The sequence below is a fragment of the Megascapheus bottae genome, chromosome 17 (assembly GCF_031878675.1).
Source record: "Megascapheus bottae isolate mThoBot1 chromosome 17, mThoBot2.hap1, whole genome shotgun sequence".
NCBI lineage: Eukaryota > Metazoa > Chordata > Mammalia > Rodentia > Geomyidae > Megascapheus > Megascapheus bottae.
Genome location: NC_143525.1, coordinates 45,469,882 through 45,493,198, shown reverse-complemented (window position 1 = coordinate 45,493,198; position 23,317 = coordinate 45,469,882). Strand labels below are relative to the sequence as shown.

General features: G+C 38.8%; 1 protein-coding gene across 9 annotated transcripts in view; it reads left to right on the top strand.

The window, feature by feature from the left end:
• Window positions 1-23,317, top strand: part of Synrg (synergin gamma) — a 57,759-nt gene that overhangs the window by 19,682 nt on the left and 14,760 nt on the right. For all 9 annotated transcript variants that reach the window (XM_090351220.1, XM_090351216.1, XM_090351215.1 and 6 more), the window contains 6 exons: window positions 23-219; window positions 787-1,035; window positions 1,864-1,997; window positions 4,269-4,387; window positions 4,583-4,645; window positions 10,885-11,829. In XM_090351220.1, coding sequence (XP_090207346.1) covers window positions 23-219; window positions 787-1,035; window positions 1,864-1,997; window positions 4,269-4,387; window positions 4,583-4,645; window positions 10,885-11,829 — 1,707 coding nt within the window. The remainder of the gene's footprint in view (window positions 1-22; window positions 220-786; window positions 1,036-1,863; window positions 1,998-4,268; window positions 4,388-4,582; window positions 4,646-10,884; window positions 11,830-23,317) is intronic.

Here is a 23,317-nt window from a genome sequence, read left to right as displayed (position 1 = left end):
AATCTGGTCTTTCTTTTAATAGATGCCTATAAGAAAATTTTTGAAACTACAATGACTCCATCTGGAATAGATACTGCTAAACTTTATCCCATTCTGATGTCATCTGGACTTCCCAGGGAAACACTTGGACAGATATGGGCCTTAGCTAACCGAACTACACCTGGCAAACTTACTAAAGAAGAACTTTATACTGTTCTCGCCATGATAGCGGTAACACAGGTAGAAAACATTTAGGTTACATCTAATGACTTTTCATATAAATTGAAAGAAAATAATTTTTATTTGATTACAACCATTCTTTATACATTAAAATTGTGATCATTTTAGGATACAGTATTTCAAAAATGTGTAGATTTTGTAATATACATACTAACAAGTTATCCTTTTATTAAAGACTTTTTTGTATGTTATCTCCAGCCTTGCCGTGTTCATCTTGAACTGGAAAGCTAATTGTTCTGTGTCCTTTCAAGTCCTTCTTCAGCATCCCTAAAAGTATTCACAATCTGATAGCACATTTTCTTTCAGAGCAAGCTAAAGCATTTGATTATAATGATTAATTTGTCAGGTAGAGAAATCAGAAGTAATGCGTGTTGGCCATTTCTTTGCTGTGTATTAGATTTGCCTTATTACTTTTTTCTTGTATCAGATTCATGAGTTTCAGAGTCAGTAAAAGAGTCAAAGTGGACACAATAAGAGAACTACAGATTTAATGTTTGGGTCTCTGTAAGATTTTGTCTGTATTTTTCAGTCTTCTAAAATATTCCATTTTCTTCCTGTCAATAATAGAGAGGTGTTCCTGCCATGAGTCCTGATGCTTTAAATCAGTTCCCAGCGGCCCCTGTTCCAACTCTGAGTGGCTTTTCTATGCCTCTGCCTACCCCAGTGAGTCAGCCTCCTGTGATACCTTCAGGTCCTGCAGGCTCTGTGACCCTTAACCTTGGACAACCAGTCATGGGCATTAACCTTGTTGGACCAGTGAGCGGAGCTGCAGCCCCAGCTTCCAGTGGCTTCATGCCAACATACCCAGCAAATCAGGTAAAGGGAGAAGCCATGCATATTCTAAATAATCCCTGAGGGTACATTAGGACAACTTATCTTCCAAAGATTCATCCTGCTAGGTTTTGATGGAGACTTGAACTTAAGCATTGAGATTAAGAGTATAGCTCATGCACAAGGCTTTGAGTTCTAGTCCCAGAACTGCAGAAAATAAATAAAAACTTGATCAGTATTAAAATAGTGTAAAATTATAGTTTTTCGTTACTTAAATATAAAGGTATTTTTTTCTTTCTTTTTCTTTTTTTTTTTCCCCAAGTCCAACTTGAACTCAGGGCCTGGGTGCTGTCCCTAAGCCGCTTTTGCTCAAGGCTAGCACTCTACCAGTCACTTGAGCCACAACGCTTCTGGCCTTTTCTGTTTATGATACTGAAGAATTAAACCCAGGGCTTCATGCAAGCTAGGCAAGCACTCTCCCACTAAGCCACCTTCCCACCTAAAGATATTTTCTTAAGCATTAAGTATTTGAATTTGGGGCGAAGTTCTTTATAGAATATATATATATATATATATATACACACACACACACACACACACACACACACACACACACACACACACACACACACACACACACACACACACACACACACACACATATCTTTTCTTTTCTGTTTGGCAAGTCCTGGGCTTGAGCTCAGGCTGGCTTTGAACTCCAGTCCTAAGATCTCACACTTGTGTAGCTAGGATTACAGGATGAGCCACCTCGCCTGGCTTTCAAATTGAGAAATTTAAGTAGTAGTCTTTGAGGTTGAATATTGGAGATTTGATCAAGTTTCTGCTTTCTTTTTAAATGGCCTCTAAATCTAGGTGGGAAAACAAGAAGAAGATGACTTTCAAGATTTTCAAGATGCTTCTAAGTCAGGATCCTTGGATGATTCATTCACTGATTTTCAAGAGACACCTACTTCCTCAAAAGCAAGTCATTCTCAGCATGGAAGCAGGTAAGGAGAGAGTTGAACTTTTTGTTTGTTTGTTTGTTTTTTGCCAGTCCTGGGGTTTGAACTTAGGCCTGAGCACTGTGCTTGGGCTTTCCAAGGCTAGAACTCTACCACTTGAGCCACAGCACCACTTCCGGCTTTTTCTGTTTATGTGGCACACAGAAATTGAGCCCAGGTCTTTGTGCATGCTAGGCAAGCAATCTACCACTAGGCCAAACTCCTGGCAGAGTTGAACTTTTTAACACTGCATTTAATTCTTGAGAAAGGAGCATCTACAAGAAGAAACAGGAATAAGAAATTCATACCTCTTACCCTAATATGTTCTGTGGTTATTCCTCTCTAGTCATACTTTTACTTTTTTTTTTTCTGGTCTTATATTTGCTACTCCAGTGCTCTGCCAGTTGAATCACATCTCTATACTTTTTTTGTGTGTTAAGCTGTTTTCAGATTGGATCTCATATTTTTGCTTGGGCTAGCCTGAACTATAATCCTCCTGCCTACAGCCTCTGACATAACTCAACCCACAGGCAAACACCATTGGTTGACATGGGGATTTCCTAGCTTTTTGCCTGAACTGGTTTCAAACCATAATCCTTCAGGTTACTTCCTTCAGATCTGGGATGGCAAGCATGACCTACTACCCAGTTCATACTTTTACATTTCAGTTTCCCTGCTTTTTGTCTACCTGAAATTTTAGCTTCTATCATTTTCAAAATTAATTTTATTCTATTAAAGGACACATGTAGTAGAAATGTTTTGCCAGTGTACTTTAAAAAAAAAAACATAGCTAAAACTAGAGGATCGTGAAAAACAAGCCATTTACCTTTGTGGGTTTTTTCTTTCAACACTATCTTTTTACCAGTGTAACAAGCTGTATAGTGAGTAATAGTTTAATTACTTGTGGAACCTTAAAACCTATGCATAGATGATAGCCTATTGCATTTGTCAAGATCAGGCATGGAGCAGCTGCTTGGTGGTGATATGGAATTATAATATTGGATGGCACCAAGTCCTAAAGCATTGTGGAGCCCTTTATCATGTATGTGTGACAGCCTAATTTTTAAGTTGTTTGTAGGCCCCCGATAAGAAGGTTTAAAAGACTGTGGAAAGATTTTTGCTTCTGGGCAAAGAGCACAGTAGACATCCATTTCTTTTTTTTTTTAATTTTTTATTGTAATTAGTAAAAGAGTTACATGATATTTGCCAGATAGAAGGTGCATTAATTCACATACATTGATACCCTTTCACATGTCTTGGTACCCATTACCCTCCCCCCACCCCCCACCCGTCTTGGTTTTCCCCCCTTCCCTATAGACATCCATTTCTATAACTGGTGTATGTGTGGTATTGAATGATACAAACTGGTGGTGGGATGTAAAGTAAATCATTCATATGTAAGGGTGGTTCTTCTGAGGACTGCCTGCTTTTAGGATGTGTTTAAGACTTCCAGGAATTATTCACACAGAGACTGCTCAGTACAGTGATGGATGGATACTTTCACCACAGACAAAAGTATCGAATTTTGAAGTGATTATTGTTGTGCTATAAAGATATCTTTTGGAGGGACCAGGAGTTTGGCCTAGTGGTAGAGTGCTTGCCTAGCATGCACGAAGACCAGGGTTCGATTCCTGGGTACCACATACATAGAAAAAAATGCCAGAAATGGAGCTGAGGCTCAAGTGGTACAGCTCTAGCCTTGAGAAAGTCCAAGGACAGTGCTCAGGCCCTGAGCTCAAGTCTAGGACTGGCAAAAAAAAAAAAAAGATATCTTTTGGAAGCACTGGTGTGATTCTAGTTAAGATCCAAAGTTACTTGAGAAAGTGTATTGCTTGTTTGTTGCCCCCCACATATACCATTTTTTTTTTCTTTTGTCAGCCATGGGGCTTAAACTCTGGGGCTTGGGCACTGCTGTTCCTGAGCTCTTCAGCTCAAGGCTAATGCTCTACCACTTTGAGCCACTGCACCACTTCCAGTTTTCTGTTGGATAATTAGAGTTTATCCACCAGACTTTTGTATCTGGACTGGTTTTGAGTAAAGATCCTCAGATCTCCACCTTCTGATTAGCTAGGATTACAGGTGTGAGCCACTAGCGCCGAGCTGTTGCCCCATTTTTTCGTAAAAATATTATAGTCATTTGAGGAATGTGCACATAGTTTCTGAGTTCAACAATTTTAGATTAGTACCTGTTTGTCATGTTCTAAGGTCTTGTTTGATGACAAGGGAATGACTTGATGTTCTGATCATTAAGATGTGGTTTTTGTTGTTGTTGTTTAGTACCTCATCTTTGTTGATGCCACTTCCTGGAACTAAAGCAGTGACTTCAGTAGATAAATACGCTGCATTTAAAGGAATTGCAGCTGAAAAGTCCTCTGAAAATACTGCTCCATTTGGAGGTAAAGATGTTTATTAAATTCACAAATTTATGAATGTAATATTGAGTTTTATTAATCTTTAAGTAATAGCCTTTTATAATTAAGTGGATACTGAACATGCGATGTACAGTGTATGTTTAACCTATCTCCCTTACTTCCTTGAGATATGATTACAAAGTTCCTAACCATAATTGAGTTTCTGTCTTTCCATCATAGAACCTGGTGATAAGTATAGTGCTTTCAGAGAACTTGAACAGACAACAGAGAGTAAATCTGTAGGTAAGTTTTTTTAATTTACTTTTTTAATTGGTGGTGCTGAAGATGGTAGCAGAGCCTTGTATAGAACAAGCAAGCTTTCTAATACTGAACTACATCTGAGTCCTAGAGGGAATTGACAGTTCATTCGAGGGCCCTCCTGAACATTATTATTCGTATGTTTTGTTTGGAAGAAAACCAAAAAATAACCTGAATGAATAAAATAGTGATTTTTAGTAGATATTTAAACTGCAATTTTAAATCAGAAAATTTTAATTGGTACCTATTATGTTTAATACATATTAACTACTGTAGCAGTAGGCAAATATAGCTTAGTTATTAGAAATCATTTCCTAAAATTTAGGGTAAATCTCAAATCAGTGCAATCTTCTCAAAAGATAGTATATGTACTTTTATTGAAAATCCACAATCCAACTTCCTGTATTAATGGACAGCTGGGACTAGCTTTGTGAACCAGTATATACACTGTGCAAAAGACAAGTCTTAAAAAATTTTCTGTTACTGCTGTGGCATCTGGCAGCATTCCTATTACTATACTACTACTACTACTAATAATAATAATAATACTCCTCCTATTGAGGTTTGAACTCAAGGCTTTGCACTTGCCAGGCAAGCACTCTACTATGTTAACCATGCCTCCAATCCCATTTTGTTTTTTTATTTTTTATTTCTTTTTCATCATTTGAAAGACATGCTAGAGCCATGCACCAGTGGCTCATGCCTGTAATCCTAGCTACTCAGGAGACTGAGATCTGAGGATTATGGTTCAAAGCCAGCCCAGGCATGAAAGTCTGTGAGACTCTTATCTTCAATTAACCACCAGAAAACTGGAAGTGGTGCTGTGGCTCACATGGTAGAGCTCTGCCTTGAGAAAAGTCCAAGGACAGTGCTCAGGTCCTGAGTTCAAGCCCCATGACTGGCAAAAAAAAAGTGATAAATCAAGAGAAAATCATAAGAATTTACAAGTTAGCCTGTGAAGTAATATGTTCAGTGTGCCTTCTGATATACAAGTTTCCAATGACTGCATCTAAGTTACTTGACAAAATATTCCATTTGCATTTGATGTTATAAACCCATCCATTTTATTTCCTTCTAATCTTTTACCCAGTTTACATTTCTGATGGAAAACTTTACAATTCATCAGTAAGTTTAGTTTGCTGTGGTGATTTATTTTCTTAATAAGACAAAATTTGTCAATTTCACAGATATTTCAAAGCAGTACATTAAAGGTTTAGGTTGAGCTGGTTAATGATGGCTCACACCTGTAATCCTAGCTACTCAGTTGGCTGAGATGAGGATCATAATTCAAAGCCAGCCCAGGCAGGAAAGTCCATGAGACTTTATTGCCAATAAACTCAAAAAAAGCTGAAAGTAGCACTGTGGCTCAAATGATAGTACACTAGCCTTGAACACAGGGAAGCTCAGAAACAGTGCCCATGCCCCCAGTTCAAGCTCTGAACTGGCAAAAAAAAAAAGTTCAGGCTGTTATAAATTGGCTTACAGAAAAAAAAAAAAGCAAGTACAGTACATGATAGCCATGTCTAAAACTTTAGCATGACTTTACACATTTTACATTTGCATCTCCTGTCAATTTGTGAAATTGACTTTATTAGTAGTATGTCTTGAAAATGTAAATTACAAGAAATCTTAATGTTTTTCTTTAAAATTTCTTCAATAGTATTAGATGGATTTATGTTGATGAATTTTACTAGCAGATGGGTTCAGTATTAGATTAAGAGATAAAATCCTAATCCTAACTTGGTAAAAAGCATTTCCGATGCTTTTCCACCTGATATGGCAAAGTATAAACCATGTTGCAAGCTCAACTGTTCAAGCCTAAATTACATGTCAGTTAAAAAATTGAATTTCAGTTTTAAATACTTTTTCATATGAGCATTTGTTTCTTATCTGATTTTAGGTTCATATGCTTATATATCTAATTTTAGGGGGAAATGGAATCTTTTTTTTTATTTTTTTGCCAGTCCTGGGCTTGAGCTCAGGGCCTGAGCACTGTCCTTGGACTTTCTCAAGGCTAGAGCTCTACTACTTGAGCCTCAGCACCACTTCCGGCTTTTTTTTTTTATATATGTGGTACTGAGGAATCGAACCTGGGTCTTCATGCATGCTAGGCAAGCACTTTAACCACTAGGCCAAACTCCCGGCCCGGAAATGGAATCTTAAAAATGGGTGAGGAAATTAAAGTTCGTATTTTAATTTATAAATCTCTAGCCATGTCTTGTTTAGTTGGTTTTATGATAGTACTAGAGCTTGAACTCAGAGTTCTGTACTGAGAGCTTATCTTGCTCATTGGTGTTTTACCACTTGAACCACACCTTCAAACCAGCTTTTTCTTTTAATTACTTTTTTCTTTTTCTTTTGATTATTTTAGAGATAGAGTCTCTCAGACTTTTCTGCCTGGACTGCCTCTGAACTTTGATCCTTAGATCTTAGCCTTTTCAATAGCTGAGACTTCAGTGAAGAGCTACTAGTGCCAGCATAGCAGTTATGTTTTTAAATAACAAGTGATGTTGACTAGAATGACTAGTTGTATTTATATTTGACTTACCTCTGGCTTTCTCTATCTTGGTTTTCTAACCTTGTAGGGGTTTGAGGCATGTAGAATACCAAAATCATCTGCAACCTAATACCATATCTGTGAGGGATACTATTTAATAATTATAAGAGTAAAATCTCCATGAAGAATCATGAGCACAGATTTTTAAGAAATAGTGCTCAGTACTGGGCCAGGAGTTTGGCCTAATGGTAGAGTGCTTCCCTAGCATACACAAGGTCCGGGGTTCGATTCCTTAGTACCACATATATAGAAAAAGCTGGAAGTAGTGCTGAGGCTCAAGTGGTAGTGTTCAGGCCCTGAGTTGAAGCCCCAGGACTGTCGGGGGGGAAAAAAAAGGAAGGAAGGAAGGAAGGAAGGAAGGAAGGAAGGAAGGAAGGAAGGAAGGAAGGAAGGAAGGAAGGAAGAAAGAAAAAGAGTGCTCATTAGGACAAGAAAGTAGCTGATTTTGAGATAGGCCCACATGCTCATACATCTTTGGAGGGTAAGATTTAGTTGGTTAGACTAAAGATGTTTTAAGATGTGCCCTATATTGGGCAGGGAGTTTGGCCTAGTGGTAGAGTGCTTGCCTAGCATGCACAAAGACCCAGGTTCAATTCCTCGGTACCATATACATAGAAAAAAAGCCAGAAGTGGTGCTGAGGCTCAAGTGGTAGAGCTCTAGCCTTGAGAAAGTCCAAGGACAGTGCTCAGGCCCTGAGTCCAAGTCCCAACTGGCAAAAAAAAAAAGATGTGCCCTATGTAGAATTTTTTTTCTCTATGAATGTATAATTATCTTTTAATTCTTGGAAATTTGAACTTTTAAAGTTCACAATATTATTTAATTTTATTTAAATATTTAATAAAATAAAACCTGTAATTTTGTATTAAAGGAGATGTTCTTTTTTATTTTTTTTATTATCGAGGTAATATATAGAGGGGTTACAGTTACATCTGCCAGATAGTAGGTACATTACTTCTTACACATTGATATACCTTATATTTTTGTCCCTATTTCCCTCCCTTTACCTCCCAATCATCTTGTTTTCCCCTTCCCTTTCCTATTTCAAATAAACAAATAAATGTATATACAATATATCAGGTAACAAAGTCAGGTACAGTAACAATATGAGATTAACCAAAAGGCAACAAAGGAGAAGAGAAATAACAGTACATTGAGAATAACAATCAGTCAAGATAAAGCTCTTGTTTCCATATCTTAGAGACCCTTTTATTTAATCTTATCCTATATGACTTTATGTATCTAGGTTTTGATCTATTGTAATCCTCTTCTAGGAGAGTCCTAGATGTGTACTAATTATTACAAATGAGGGAAACCATTGAACCTATGTTCCTTTGTGTCTGGTTTACTTCACTTAATATGATTTTTTTCCAAGTCTTTCCATTTCCTTACAAATGGGGCGATGTCATTCTTTCTGACAGCAGCATAGAATTCCATTGTGCATAAGTAGACATCTTCTTGATCCAGTCATCTACTGAGAGGCATCTGGGTTGGTTCCATATCTTTGCTATGGTAAATAGTGCTGCAGTGAACATCATTGTGCTAGTGGCTAAGTATGTCCTTGTTTCTGGACTTTGGGGTAAATGCTAAGGAGGGAGATTGCTGGATCATAGGGGAGCTCTGTGTTTAGTCTTGAGGAATCACTATACTGCTTTCCACAGTGGTTGAATGAGTTTACATGCCCATCAACAGTGTAGTAGTGATCCCTTCTGACCACATCCCCTCCAGCATCTGTTGTTATTAGATTTCTTGATCCTGGCCATTCTAACTGGAATGAGGTGGAATCTCAAAGTTGTTTTGATTTGCATTTCCTTTATGGCCAGAGAGGAGATGCACTTTTTAAAAAATTTTATTGTCGGGGTGATATATAGAGGGGTTAGGTAGTAGGTACATTACTTCTTGAATGTTGTTACACCTTCCCATGTCTTTTCCCCACTTTGGCTTTTCTAAAACTTTCACCTTGTGAGGCATGGTAGCAGATGCATATAATAATAATGCCAGCTGTGCGCAGTGGCTGTAATCCTAGCTACTCAGGAAGCTGAGACCTGAGAACCAAGGCTCAAAGCCAGTTCAGGCACAGAAGGACCTAAGACTCTTTTATCTCCACAATTAACCTCTAGAAAACGGGAAGTGGGGCTTGGGTCAAGGGCAGGGCAGTAGCTTTGAGCTGAAGAGCTCAGGGACAGCTCCCAGGCCTCGTTCAAACTCCATGACCCCTCCCCCCCAAAAAAATAATGCCAGTACTCAGAAGGATGAATTCAAAGACAGTCTGGGACTATAAGTTAATGCCTCCAAATACACATAGATTGTTTACTTATTTATTTACTGACTTACCTAGGTACTAGACATGGAACCAAAGAACTTTGTATATTTATTGTCTTGGGTTTACCACTGGATTCTGATTACCTTTTAAGACAGTGTCTTGCTATATAAACCAGGCTGGTCTTGAACTCAAGATTCAGCTTCAAAACTGCTGTGATTTCAAGTATATACCACCATGCCCAGTATAGTTCTTTTTTTTTTTTTTTGCCAGTCTTGGGGCTTGAACTCAGGCCTGAGTACTGTCCTTGGGCTTTCTCAAGGTTAGAGCTCTACCACTTGAGCCACAGCACTGCTTCCAGCTTTTTCTATGTATGTAGTACTGAGGAATTGAACCTGGGTCTTTATAGATGCTAGACAAGCACTCTACCAAACTCTATCCCCCCATTGTCATGCTTAATAGTTCTTCTTCCTTTTTTTTTTTTTTGGTCAGTTGTGGAGTTTGAACTCTAGGTCCGTCCTTCCTTCCTTCCTTCCTTCCTTCCTTCCTTCCTTCCTTCCTTCCTTTCTTCCTTCCTTCCTTCCTGCATTATGTGTGTGATGGGGCTTGAACTCTAGCCTGGGCACTCTCCTTGAGCTCTTCAGCTCAAGGCTACCACCCTGGGCCTGGGTATTGTCCCTGAGCTCTTTAGCTCAAGATTACCGTCCTACCCTTGAGCCAAGCTCCACTTCCTGTTTTCTAGAGGTTTATTAGAGAGAAGAATCTCAGGTCCTTTTGTGCCCAGGCTGGCTTTGAACCTTGATCCTCAGCCTCCTGAGTAGCTAGGCGAGAGCCACTGCACCCGGCTCCACGTTCTTAATAGTTCTTAAATGCTTAGTTACTCAAAGTGTATTTTATATGCTGATTATTAGTTGCAGGACTTGTTGTAATACTTCATTGGTACTTCTGATTTAAAAAAATAATATTTTTCTCTCTCACATTTTATTAGCATCAGTTAATTGTGTTAGGAGGTTTTATTTTGACATGTCCAGATGTACATACCCTGTCCCATTGATCAGGCTTATCTTCTCTACCACCTTCCCTTCTCTTACTCTACCCCCTCCATGCAACATGCTTTAATCTTTGAATGATTACTCTCACAATGTATGTCAGGAGCCTCTAGTGCTTATTTATATTCTATTGTATGGTGGACTAGCTGGCCAGGGGATGAAAGGCTCTATAACTGTAACAAAACAGTATTTCCATGTCACTAGGCATCAGTGTAGAAACACACGTGTTCCATAGGATTTAAATTGACTTATGCCAAGCCAGTGATGGAAACCTGTTCTATTCCAATCCTGTTTAATGTGCTAGGCATTATATGTTTTTCAGTTTTAACATTCTTATTTGGTTATGTTTTTATCCTTCAGGAGACAACTTTGCAGAATTCAGGTCTACAGGAACTGATGATGGTTTCACAGATTTTAAAACAGCCGATAGTATATCACCACTAGAGCCACCCACGAAAGACACAACTTTTCCAGCATCTTTCCCCTCAGGAACTACCCAGCCGAAACCACAAACACAAGTAAAAAGTCCTCTGAACCTAGCAGACCTAGATATGTTTTCCTCTGTTAATTGCAGCAATGAGAAAGCATTGCCTTTTTCAGCTGCATTTAGCACATCTAAATCAGCTTCTGCACGACCTCAGCCAGTGGTTTCTGCCCCAACTACAACAGCACTGGCATCCACTAAAACTTCTAGTTTGGCTGATGATTTTGGAGAATTCAACCTTTTTGGAGAATATTCGAGTCCAACATGTGCTGGGGAACAAGATGACTTTGCAGATTTTATGGCTTTCAGTAATAGCTCCATTTCATCTGAGCAAAAGGCAGATGACAAATATGATGTCCTCAGGGACGAAACTAGTCCTGTGCCTCTCACCAGCAACTCAGGCAGCATAGCAAAGAGTGCACAGAACTCAACTGTCGCATCTACCAAGTACGATGTCTTCAAGCAGCTTTCCCTTGAAGGAGCTGGACTAGGTGTAGATGAGTTAAAGGATAACACTCCTGGAAAAAGTGAAGATGATTTTGCTGACTTCCACTCCAGTAAATTTTCATCCATGAACTCTGACAAATCCCTAGGAGAGAAAGCAGTGGCTTTCAGACACACCAAAGAAGACTCTGCTTCAGTGAAGTCCCTGGATCTCCCTTCCATTGGTGGAAGCAGTGTTGGCAAGGATGACTCTGAAGATGCGCTTTCTGTTCAATTTGACATGAAATTGGCTGATGTGGGAGGAGATCTTAAACATGTCATGTCTGATAGCTCTTTGGATTTGCCAACAGTTAGTGGCCAGCACCCTCCTGCTGCAGGTGAGGAATTGGTGAGATTGCTCTGGTGATGGTGATGGCGATTTCAAACATGAAAGACTGGTGAGCTAGTCCTTTACCTTTATGAATTTCTAATAATTAACTTCACTGTTGCCAGTCTCCTTGAAGCAGTGTTAAATTTGAATCTATGGGTACTTGGGCATATGGACACTGTGTCTACTCTGAAACTTAGATTGGATAGCCAAAATGTTTTTATTTTTGAAATCCAATGCTAACTTTTGCTATCAGAGTCGTCAGAGAACCCACTGTCCAATATACTCCCAGGTTGCCAGACATTTTATAAGGACTATGTGTGCTAGCAGTGTTTCTTCATTTGGTGAGTGAAATCAGTGTTTCCCTCTCCTATTGTCTTCTCTTGCTTATATTAGGGGCCTACATAGAAGCCAGTTTGGTTTAAAGATCCTGCTGTTCTAAGGCCAAGGAAGTAAAAGCCTCTAATCAGTTGCATTGCAATTTGCCACATCCCTTGGGTAGGAAAGGGAAAGCACTTGTTTACAGATGTCCTATGGCAAGGAGAGGGGGCCTGTATTGTTTATTAGTGAAATCCAGGTACTGTTTTGAGTGTGAACTCTTACCGCAAGTATTAGGTTGTAATACATCTGTAGACGCTAGGATAGGATAGCTACTAAGTTTCTGATAAAATGTTTGGAAACATCTTTTTAGGAATCCCTCTTTAAATTCAGGATTTACATGTAGCATTTTATTCTCCAGTCCAAAACCTAGATTTCCAGTGTGTCTAGGTTTGGTTTAGTTTAGATTGGTTTGGTTTGGTTTGAGATATATATATATGTGTGCCTTTTTGTGGCTTTTAATAATGAAAATGGTCTCAGTATTACTTCATTATTCTAGAAATGTATTATGCATTTGAAGTTTTGTTTTATTTATGTTATTGTTTCTTTACCTGAGAGGGATACATAAGATACTTCCAAGTTTACAGGTCCAAGCTGAAATTGTAAAGTACGGTAGATTTTGCATTTTGGTAAGTCAGAAACCAAAATTATGTCCATCCTTTGGTTATTGATACGTTGAAGGTTTTCTTAAATTAAATGTTTAATTAGGAGTAAGTTAGCAAAGATGTTATGTTTCATATTGCATCTTGCTGAGGTGTTTTCTGAGTGCCATGGACTGTCTGGAGAGCTCCTTGTGCCCTTCACTATTTATTTTATTTATTTATTAACTATTGTTTGATACAGTGATTTTTTTCCCTTCTTGTGTGTGAATTACTGAGCCATAGCAATTTGTTGCAAATGCGCTCTTCTAAACAATAGTACTTGATTTTTATTTTAAAATCTCATAACATGTATACTAGCCTTTTGAACTCTGAAGTTTTAATTAGAAGCTATTTTTCTGAAAATAAATCTCTATTCTTTCACAGTGCCAAGTTAGATGTCTTTATGAAATAGGTCTAGTCTAGTTTTGGAGTGTCTTTTTCTCCTGTTTTATTTGGGGCAGGGAGACTGGTTTTTAAACTGAGCTCTTCTGATGGACCTGTTAAAATAATCTGTGCTCATGCTCTTTATGTACATTTGGAACATTCCAAGAATGGAATCTGTCTTGTTCAAGCCAACTATCTCAGAATGATGATGCTCTTAAGAGCAGATTGTTGCCTCTCGTTGATCTGTAACCCTTCTGTTAGAAAGGAGCAGTATCCCCTTAGAGTGGTTGTTAAAAGGGTTTGATAACTGACTAAGGAGCTTGACCTGTGCAGTTATTCAGCAGAACTGTTATCAGTACATTAGAGAGGACAAGTGGCAGGCAAAGCTTCAGTGCCACGTAGTTTTACTTTCTCCTTCTGTTTACCACAGCATCTCTTGCTCTGTGAGTTTAAGGTTAAACATACATCTTGTTGCAGAAATAAGAAGTGGGCTGGTGAAGCAAGTAAAGCCTAGTAGATTACTATCTGTGGGCCTTAACCCTGTTTAGAAACCCTAACTTAACTCTGAAGGGGATACTGTCTCTCTTAAACTCTTGCTATAATTCTTTGTATGGAAGGCACATAATACCAATGACATTGCTTGATTTCTCAGCATAATATTACATTTAACCTTTTGAGCCCTTCTGCTTATAATTTCAGTGAGTCTGCTTTTCTCCCCTGACTAAGTTTAATCTCTGGCACAGCTACATCCTGATGTTTAGTTATTAAGATCATTTGGTTTTGTTGATAGCAAGAGCTTACTCTTATTTGTGGCTTTCACAAAGGGTCAGCAAGACTTCTGTAGCTACCTACCTGTAAAGCAACTCTTCTTTGATATTAAGACTCTTTGTATTTTAATCAGCACCTTTTTTTAAAAAATTTGGCCGCTTTCTGATGTCTTTTTTCAATTTAGACATTTTCTGTGGGAATGTGCCTTTTTGAACTTGCTTTAGTATATCCCTCTGCAAATACTGATCTGCATGCTTATTCTAATAACTTCCTTTTTCAGCTCTCTGTACTACTCTCTTTTGTGATCTGTAAGTCCTGTGTTAATAAATAATTCTTTGGCATATTTTGAAAGTGTGAGGATGTGTGTAATTTGTACTTTTTTAGTGCTAGACCAAAGGAGTACTTGACTGGAATAAAGTTTAAAGCAACAGTATCTCTTGAAACTAGATTTTTTTTTCCCTTATGTTTCCTCAAACACCTGTCTTGCCTCCGTAGCCTTTGGGCCTTAAAATGCCATTGTTGTGAGTTTGTAATGGAGTACTAGGTTAAGACAGAACATGAGGAGCTAAAACTATGGCTCAAATGGCAGCGTGCCTAAAAGCAAGTGGGAGGCCCTGTGTTCAAAAGAAAAAGAAAAAGAAGGTAAAACATACCTTTTTAGGACTGGTAATGTTATTCAATAGTAGAGCAGTATATCGAGATATTCAAAATCCTGGATTTGATCCCACAGAATTGGAGGGGTGGGGTGGTAGAAGGGTTTATAGATGATGACAGACATCACTGAGTTTGAACTCAGGACCTTGCACTTGAGCCATATTCTCAGCTTTGAAAAATTATATATACATATATATATATATGATATAATTTGGGGGGGGCTTGAACTCTGGGCTTGAGCACTGTCCCTGAGCTCTTCAGCTCAAGGTTACTGGGCTTCCACTTTGAACCACAGCAATACTTCCAAGAAATAATAATTTTTAAAACATAATATTTAACTAAATGTGGTAATGCAGGCCTGCTATCTTAGCATTTGGAGGCATAAGCAGAAGGATCTCAAGTTTAAGGTCAACCTAAAATACATAGTGGGACCTTAAAAAAAAAAGTTCTAGAAGGAACAATGAATAGTAGCCAAATTTAGAAAATGTTGTATTTTTATTAGTATACATTAATAGTGCAAGGGGATTTCTATATTCTGTGTCCATAGATAGATACAATATAGTATAAGGGGATTTCTTTTATGCTATTTTCATATGTGGATATAGTGTACTTGGAACAAGCTCACTCCCTCTATTATACTCTTCTCATTTAACCCTCCATTTTATTTATTTATTTATTTATTGCCAGTTCTGGGTCTTGAACTCAGGGCCTGGGCCCTGTCCTTGGGCTTTCTTTTTTTTTTTTTTTTGGCCAATCCTGGGCTTGAGTTCAGGGCCTGAGCACTGTCCTTGGACTTTCTCAAGGCTAGCGCTCTACCACTTGAGCCTCTGCACCACTTCCGGCTTTTTTCTATGTATGTGGTACTGAGGAATCGAACCCGGATCTTCATGCATGCTAGGCAAGCACTTTAACCACTAGGCCAAACTCCTGGCCCCTCCTTGGGCTTTCTTAAGGCTAGTACTCTACCACTTGAGCCACAGCACTACTTCTGGCTTTTCCTGTGTATGTGGTACCAAGGAATCGAACCCAGAGCTTCACACATGCTAGGTAAGCACTCTCACTTAGGCCATGCTCCCAGCCCCAATATCATATTTTTAGGATAGAAACTTAAGCCAAATAAAAGCCTCAGAAAAAAGTTTCTATTTCAATAGATGGAACATTTTACTCTTGTATCTTGAGGCTTTTGGTTCTTTGTTCTTTTAGAATTTGAGGAAGAAACAGAATTAAACTGCTGAAGATGAAGATTTTGAGAACGATTCCTGAGAGGTCATTTTTCATATCTGAGTTTTGCTACTTGAGAAAGAAAAAAGTTGTTGGGATTTAAAGTAACTCTTAAATAAAGGTGGGCCTGCCATTCAAAAATAAAGCTTGTTCCAGAGTATGTTAGAAAGTTGAATAATACTTGGTTTAAACAATTCATGCAAATGCATTACATTTAATTATGATATGTGCTACCAAACAATTTGTAAGAAAAAGGTCTCAGTGTAGCGTCCATCTAGTGATAATACCAGCTGCCTTACTTTAGGAATTTGTCATGCTGTGTATACAGTTAGTGTCATGGTGGCTTTTCCTTTGTTAATGGAGTTCTCTAATGCTAGAAAGTTCATCTGGAGCTGCTTTATTTTAATTCTTTTCGGAGCCTAGGTGATTGATAATAACTGCACACATACATTCAAGTGGAGCATCACTTCTTAAGTAACATTACTTTTTAGGACAAGTTTGTTTTTTGTTTGTTTGTTTTTGCCAGTCCTGGGGTTGAACTCAGGGCCTGGCCACTGTCCTTGGGCTTTCTCAAGGTAAGCCCTTTACCACTTGAGCCACAGCACCACTTCCAGCTTTTTCTGTGAACATGGTACTGAGGAATCTAACCTAGGGCTTCATACATGCTAGGCAAGCACTCTACCACTAGGCCATACTTCCGGCCCAGGAAGGTTTTTTTGTTTTTGGTGCTAGTCTTGTGGCTTGAACTCGGCTTTGGTGCTGTCCCTAAGATTGTCGTGCTCAAGGCCTAGCTCTCTATCACTTAAGCTACACTCCATTTCTGGGGGTTTTGGTGGTCAATTGGAGATAAGAGTTTTATAGACTTTCCTGCCTAGGCTGATTTCAAACTGCCATCCTCAGATCTCAGCCACCTGAGTGGCTAGGATTGCAGACATGAGCCATCCATGGCTGGCAGGAAGTAGTCTTAATAATACTATAATATAGAAAAATTTTCTTTGCAGTGAAGACTTGAATTCTATGCTTTAGGTTCACAAAACATACTGTTTTATTTTCTACATACTAAGTAAAATATGACTGGCTAATACTTAAGTTCTATATCAGTCCTTGAGAAATTACACAAATATATTTATAGTCTCCAAGCATGTTCAAATCCCTGCTAATTTTTAGAAGTAGCAAATGAACACAAGTGCTCTGCCATTGAGCTAACTTTCAGATAAACCATTTCATTTATTACTGAGATGCAGTTCGAGCTCTTTGTTTTTATATAATTTGAGTATTTTTTTTTCTTTTGCTGATACTGAATTAAGGACCTCCCACTAACCAGGCTGATGCTATACACTTAACCCATGTTGCCACTTCATTCAAGGGTCTCCTTTTTGTTTATTGGGGCTTTCTACTTGCCAGGAAGAAGCTTTGCCCCTGGAACCACCTTTTAGGCCCTTCATTTGAATCCTTCCAAAATCCTATTTTAGAAAATATTGGCTCAGTAAACTGAGAGCATAAGTAGGAATTTTCCTGTACTGCCCTGGCTCTTGCACAACCAAATGGCCTCAAATGAAATTGCCATCTTTGGTGTTCCTTTGCATAATTTTGTTGGTCTGTTGATCACTGTGGACAGGCCACTGTCCTTGGTCTTGTAGCCTCCTCTGACTTAAAGTATTCATAGATTAGCCACTCTCTTTTTAATTGAATTTAAAATTATGGCAAAGAAACATGCAAGAGCTTAGAGAGAATGTGGATTTAACTTCAACTACAGCATATGGGAGTCTGTGTAAATAAAGGATGAGACATTTCCATGCAAACTAGAAAACATTAGAAGGGCTATGCACCAGTGGCTCAGGCTTGTAATCCTAGCTAACCAAGAGGCTGAGAGGGAGAGGATCACAGTTTGAGGCCAGACCAAAGAGAAAAGTTCACTTAGACTCCAACTTCAAAATAACAATGAGGAAGCAAGGCTATTAACATGGTTCAAGTGGTAAATATGCCAGCCTTGCTGAAAGGGTAATCGTGGGAGGGAGATTATAACATATCATTTTCTAGCCTTTTATAAAAAACGTTTTTGCTGGGACTGGGAGTTTGGCCTAGCATGCATGAAGACCCGGGATTGATTCCTCAGTACCACATACATAGAAAAAAAAAGTTGAAAGTGGTGCTGTGGCTCAAGTAGTAGAGCTCTAGCCTTGAGAAAACTCAAGGATTGTGCTCAGACCCTGAGTTCAGGCCCCAAGACTGGCAAAAATTAAAATAAAATAAAACATTATTGCCAGGCACCCGTGGTTCAGGCCTATAATCCTAGTTACTGAGGAGGCTAGAATCACAGCTTGAAGCCAGCCTGGAAAGAAAAGACGATGAGACTGGGACCTCCAATAAACTAACCCCATGTCCCCCCAAAAAGTCTGAATTAAAGTTGTCGTTTAGGTGGCAAATGTTAGCCTTGAGAGCTCAGGGATAGTGCCTAGACCCTAAGTTCAAGCCCTAGGACCGTCACCAAAAACAAAACAAAGCCATTATGGTACCCCTAAAAGATACACCATCTTTCACTTCCATCATAATTATTATTTTTGTTACTGCTTTCTTTTTTTTTTTTTTTTGCCAGTCCTGGGCTTGAGCTCAGGGCCTGAGCACTGTTCTTGGACTTTCTCAAGGCTAGAGCTCTACCACTTGAGCCTTAGCACCATTTCTGGCTTTTTTCTATGTATATGGTACCGAGGAATTGAACCAGGGTCTTCGTGCATGCTAGGCAAGCACTCTACCACTAGGCCAAACTCCCGGCCCCTGTTACTGCTTTCTTAATCAATACCTGTAAGAGTATTTGAGACCTTAAAAGGACAGACCAGTTTTATAGTTAGCAGAGAATAATAGGGCCGGGGATGGAGATCTGACATGGCTTGCTTTGGTAAATGAAGTCGGGATTAAATTAATACAGGAAATTAAAAGACATTTCTTCCTTCACCCAGTGAATACTATTACTGTGTTATAAAACACTTTAGAATAGTAGCATTTGCACACATTTCTTTTGAAGTCTCTTTAGGAGTGGTGTGTGTGCTGTCAGCCTTAGAAAACATGTCCATGGAAATAGGTAGGGCGTGCTTGGTAATTTCTTAATTACATGTGCAACATCCATTCAAGAGGAATGTTGGCAGGGGTTATGGCAGAGACTGACAGGGTTGCTTGCCAGCATGAGAAGAAAAATCCATGTCTTGATTTGAGATACACAATAGAAAACAAGTTATACAGTTGATTCCTTTGTCCTTTTTAATAGGACATTCCTGGCTGCAAACAAGTACATATGTCAAAGCATAGAATTTGATGTGTTATCTATGTGCAATTGCAGCTTAGCTTTGCATGCCTAGGAGGTCGCCACTGGAATTGGAAATATATAATCTCTGTTCATCTTATTTCCTTCATTTTCCATTTTATTTTTCCTCTTGCAACATTCAGAACTCAGCTATCAAGTTGAAAATCCATTTATAGTAACTTCAGTGATTATAAAATAAAGTATGGTTATTCTATAACATTTTTTTTTTGCCAATCCTGGGCTTGAACTCAGGGCCTGAGCACTGTCCTTGGACTTTCTCAAGGCTAGAGCTCTACCACTTGAGCCTCAGCACCACTTCCAGCGTTTTTGTATGTATGTGGTACTAAGGAATCGAACCCGGGTCTTCGCGCATGCTAGGCAAGCACTTTAACCACTAGGCCGAACTCCCGGCCCTTTTATAACATTTTTATGTGCACAGTCTTTATCATTAATGTGACAGGTCTTACAAAATCTTTTTTTTTTTTTTTTTTTTTTTGCCAGTCCACACTGTTCTTGGGCTTTCCTCAAGGCTAGCACTCTATCACTTGAGCCACAGCACCACTTCCAGCTTTTCTACATATGTGATACTGAGCAGTCGAACCAGGTCTTTGTGCATGCTAGGCAAGCACTGTACCACTAGGCCAAACTCCCGACCAGGTCTTACAAAATCCTTAACATTCTAATACCATTATACAAATATAAATAGATATTGAGTGTGTGTGTGTGTGTATTGTTTTAATAAGTATAGAACTTAAAACATGAAAGAAGGGGTTTTCTTTTTTTAATATAATTTTGTTATTATAAGGTGATTACAGAGGGATTACCGTTTAATAAGGCAGATCAAACGAGTGCGGTTCCTTTTGGGTGGGGGCAATGTCATCACTCCTGCCTCTATTTTCCCCCAGTTTCCCCTCCTGTCCCTACCCACAAGTTGCATAGTTCATTTTCCACATAGTGTATACTAAATATCATGACTGTATTAGTCCACCATAAGAGATTTTCTTGTTTTATAAGTATTTATTATGCTGGGATATATTGTATAGTTAAGCAGTTTATAAATGCTAAGATTTAAGCATTTTACATAAGCATTTTGTTTTATATTGTCTGTGTAACATCAATAGGAGTACTTAATGTGTTCAAAGGATATACTCTTGTTTTCCACCCTATAGTAGCCAGTAAATAAGCAAAAGTGAATATAAAAGTCAAAGTTGGATTCCACTGATTCTTGTATGCCTACTCTTCATTTTTTTATTTTAAAAAAAGATATTAAATATATCATTTTTTTAGTCTTTGATTCGGTTTTTTGGTCATTTCTATAAGTTTCTCCAGAAGGCAAAATGTATATGTGTGTCAAATTTAATAAAAATAACATTCATGGCCTAGTGGTAGAGTGCTTGCCTAGCATGCACAAAGACCCAGTTTCGATTCCTCTGTACCCTACATACACAGCAAAAATCCAGAAGTGGTGCTGAGGCTCAAGTGGTAGAGTGCTAGCCTTGAGAAAGTGCAAGGACAGTGCTCAAGCCCTGAGCCCAAGCCCAGAACTGGCAAAAAAAAAAAAAAAAAATCACTAGAGACCTTTGTAATTATAAAAATCAACTCCTTAATAATAATTTAAAAATATATAAAACTACTTCAGCTAACATAATCCTTATTTCTTATAATGTTGAATTATATGAGCCATTCCTAATTTTTTGTTTAAAAAATTATTGTTGCATAATTGTACAGAATGGTTTTTTATTCCCATAGTAACTTAATTACATTTGAACTGGAGTCATCATTTTATTGAATTTATGTTTGGTCCCTAAGAAAATTACTAGCATTTGTAGATAAGGGTCTGAAAACACTTCCTATATAGTTTCCCCAAAGAACTTTCTGGTACAATCTAATAATAAAAGCGACTGGGAGCCTGGAGTGTGGCCTAGTGATAGAGTGCTTACCTAACATGCACAAAGCCCTGCGTTCAATTCCTTGGTACCGCATACACAGAAAAAGCCAGAAGTGGTACTCCAGGTCAGGTGGTAGAGCCGGAGCATTGAGAAAGCTCAAAGACAGTAACCAGGCCCTGAGTTCAGGCCTCAGAACTGGCAAAAAAAAAAAAAAAATCTGGCCTGGCCCCCAGTGGCTCATACCTGTACTCCTAGCTACTCAAGAATCTGAGACATGAGGATGATGGATCTAAGCCAACCCAGGCACAAAAGTCCATGAGACGGTTATCTCCAATTAACCACCAGGAAACTGGAAGTGGTGCTTTGGCTCAAAGTGGTAGAGTGCCATCCTTGAGCTGAAGAGCTCAGAGACAGTGCCCAGGCCCAGACTTCAAGTCCCATAACTAGGGGCGGGGGGATGGGGAGTCTGTATTGTGGATCATTCTTAATGTGCCCTTTGAAAACTAGTCTTCATGTGTTGCTTCATTTGACTTTGGGCATCTTCTGGTCCCTTTAAGTAGAAGAGCGAAACAATACAGCAAGAGTCTAAGAAAATATCATATCTGAAGGCTTGTTTCATTTATTATGTGAAATTTTCACCGCAGTCTCTTTTTCCTTCTGCTTAATAAGGCTTGTTAGAAGGTACCACTTGTAATATGGAATTTTAACATATACCATCATCCAGCAAGCGATAACTTGCTTTTTGCTGGTTGAGTTCTTATAACGTTCGTACCCTTTTCCTAAGGAAGCTTAGAGAAGGAGATTTATCGTTGAGGAGCTATAGAAATGTTAGGAGCCTGTGCTTCTCATAAACCATGCAAAATTGCCCTGAAAAAAATTAATCTTGTGTTCACATTTTGACTTACAAAAGTCTAGATCATAAAACTTTTGAACATTTCTTTGTAAGTCACGTATGAAGGTGCTTGTTGGGGATATTGGCAGTCTTACCTCCCAGTCAAGGACTGAAATGAAATAAACATCTATCACTCTAACCCGATGGACTACACTGTCACAAAGGGACTGTTCCTCACCAGTCTCGGCTAGTTTACCTTTTGAAAGGAGCAAGAAACTTTTCTCCTAGTGGCATCACTAAAATGATGAGTTGGGTTTTTATTTTTACTTTAAAATAATTCCATTTTAAGCCAGATGCCAATGGCTTGACAGCTGTAATCCTAACTACTCAGAGGCTAAGTTATGAAGATCAGAGCTTGAAGCCAATCCAGGCAGAAAAATCCAAGAGACTCTTTAGTGAATCACCAAAAAGCTAAAAGTGGAGCTATGATTTAAATGTTAGTGTCCTGCCAGCCTTGAATATAAAACCTAAGGGTTAACACCCAATCCTTAAGTTCAAGTGTCCATACAGGCACAAAAATAAATTGCATTTTAAGCTAGAAAGGTTACAACTTGGCATCTGCTGAACAACTGGCTGTTATATACTTCCACCATCAGCTGGTCTTCCACACAGACAGCACGTTGATTATCCTAAAACAGCCATTCTAGCTCATTATACACAAGAGCAAACCAAAATTCAGGAATGGGAGGTGATTTCTCTAGCATCCCACAAGTTAAGTAGAGCAGAGTTGAACTCAGAATTTGTCTGCACTAGAAACACACATTCTTACTGCTATTTCATGCTACTTTAAGTTGTTGAAGTGTGTATTAAGAATGCATAGTATAAGCTGGGCGAGGTGACTCAACGCCTGTAATCCTAGCTACTCTGGAGGCTGAGATCTGAGGATCAAGGTTCAAAGCCAGCCCGGGCACAAAAGGACCTGAGACTCTTATCTCCAATTAACCTCTAGAAAACTGGGAAATGGGGCTTGGCTCAAGGTTTGGGCGGTAGCCTTAAGCTGTAGAGCTCAAGGACAACACCCAGGTCCAGGGATAGGGTGCTAGCCTTGAGCTGAAGAGCTCAAGGACAGTGCCTAGGCCTACTTTAAGCCTCATGACCCACAAAAAAAAGAATGCATAGTATAATAAATCCCTGGCCCCAACATTTCTGCTTTTTACTTCTTTCCCTCTTATTTATGAATGGGCATGGGAGATACATAATTGAAACAGAAACAGCTCAACAGGACTCCAACCTTTGGTTCGGTTTTTTAAGGACTAAAGTAGATTAGATTGATTTTCCTCTCTTCACATCCCATCCCAGCAGTATGACGTCCAAATTGACCAAAATAACAACTAGGTAAGTAATTGATTAATTAAAAATCTGATATTTAGCCT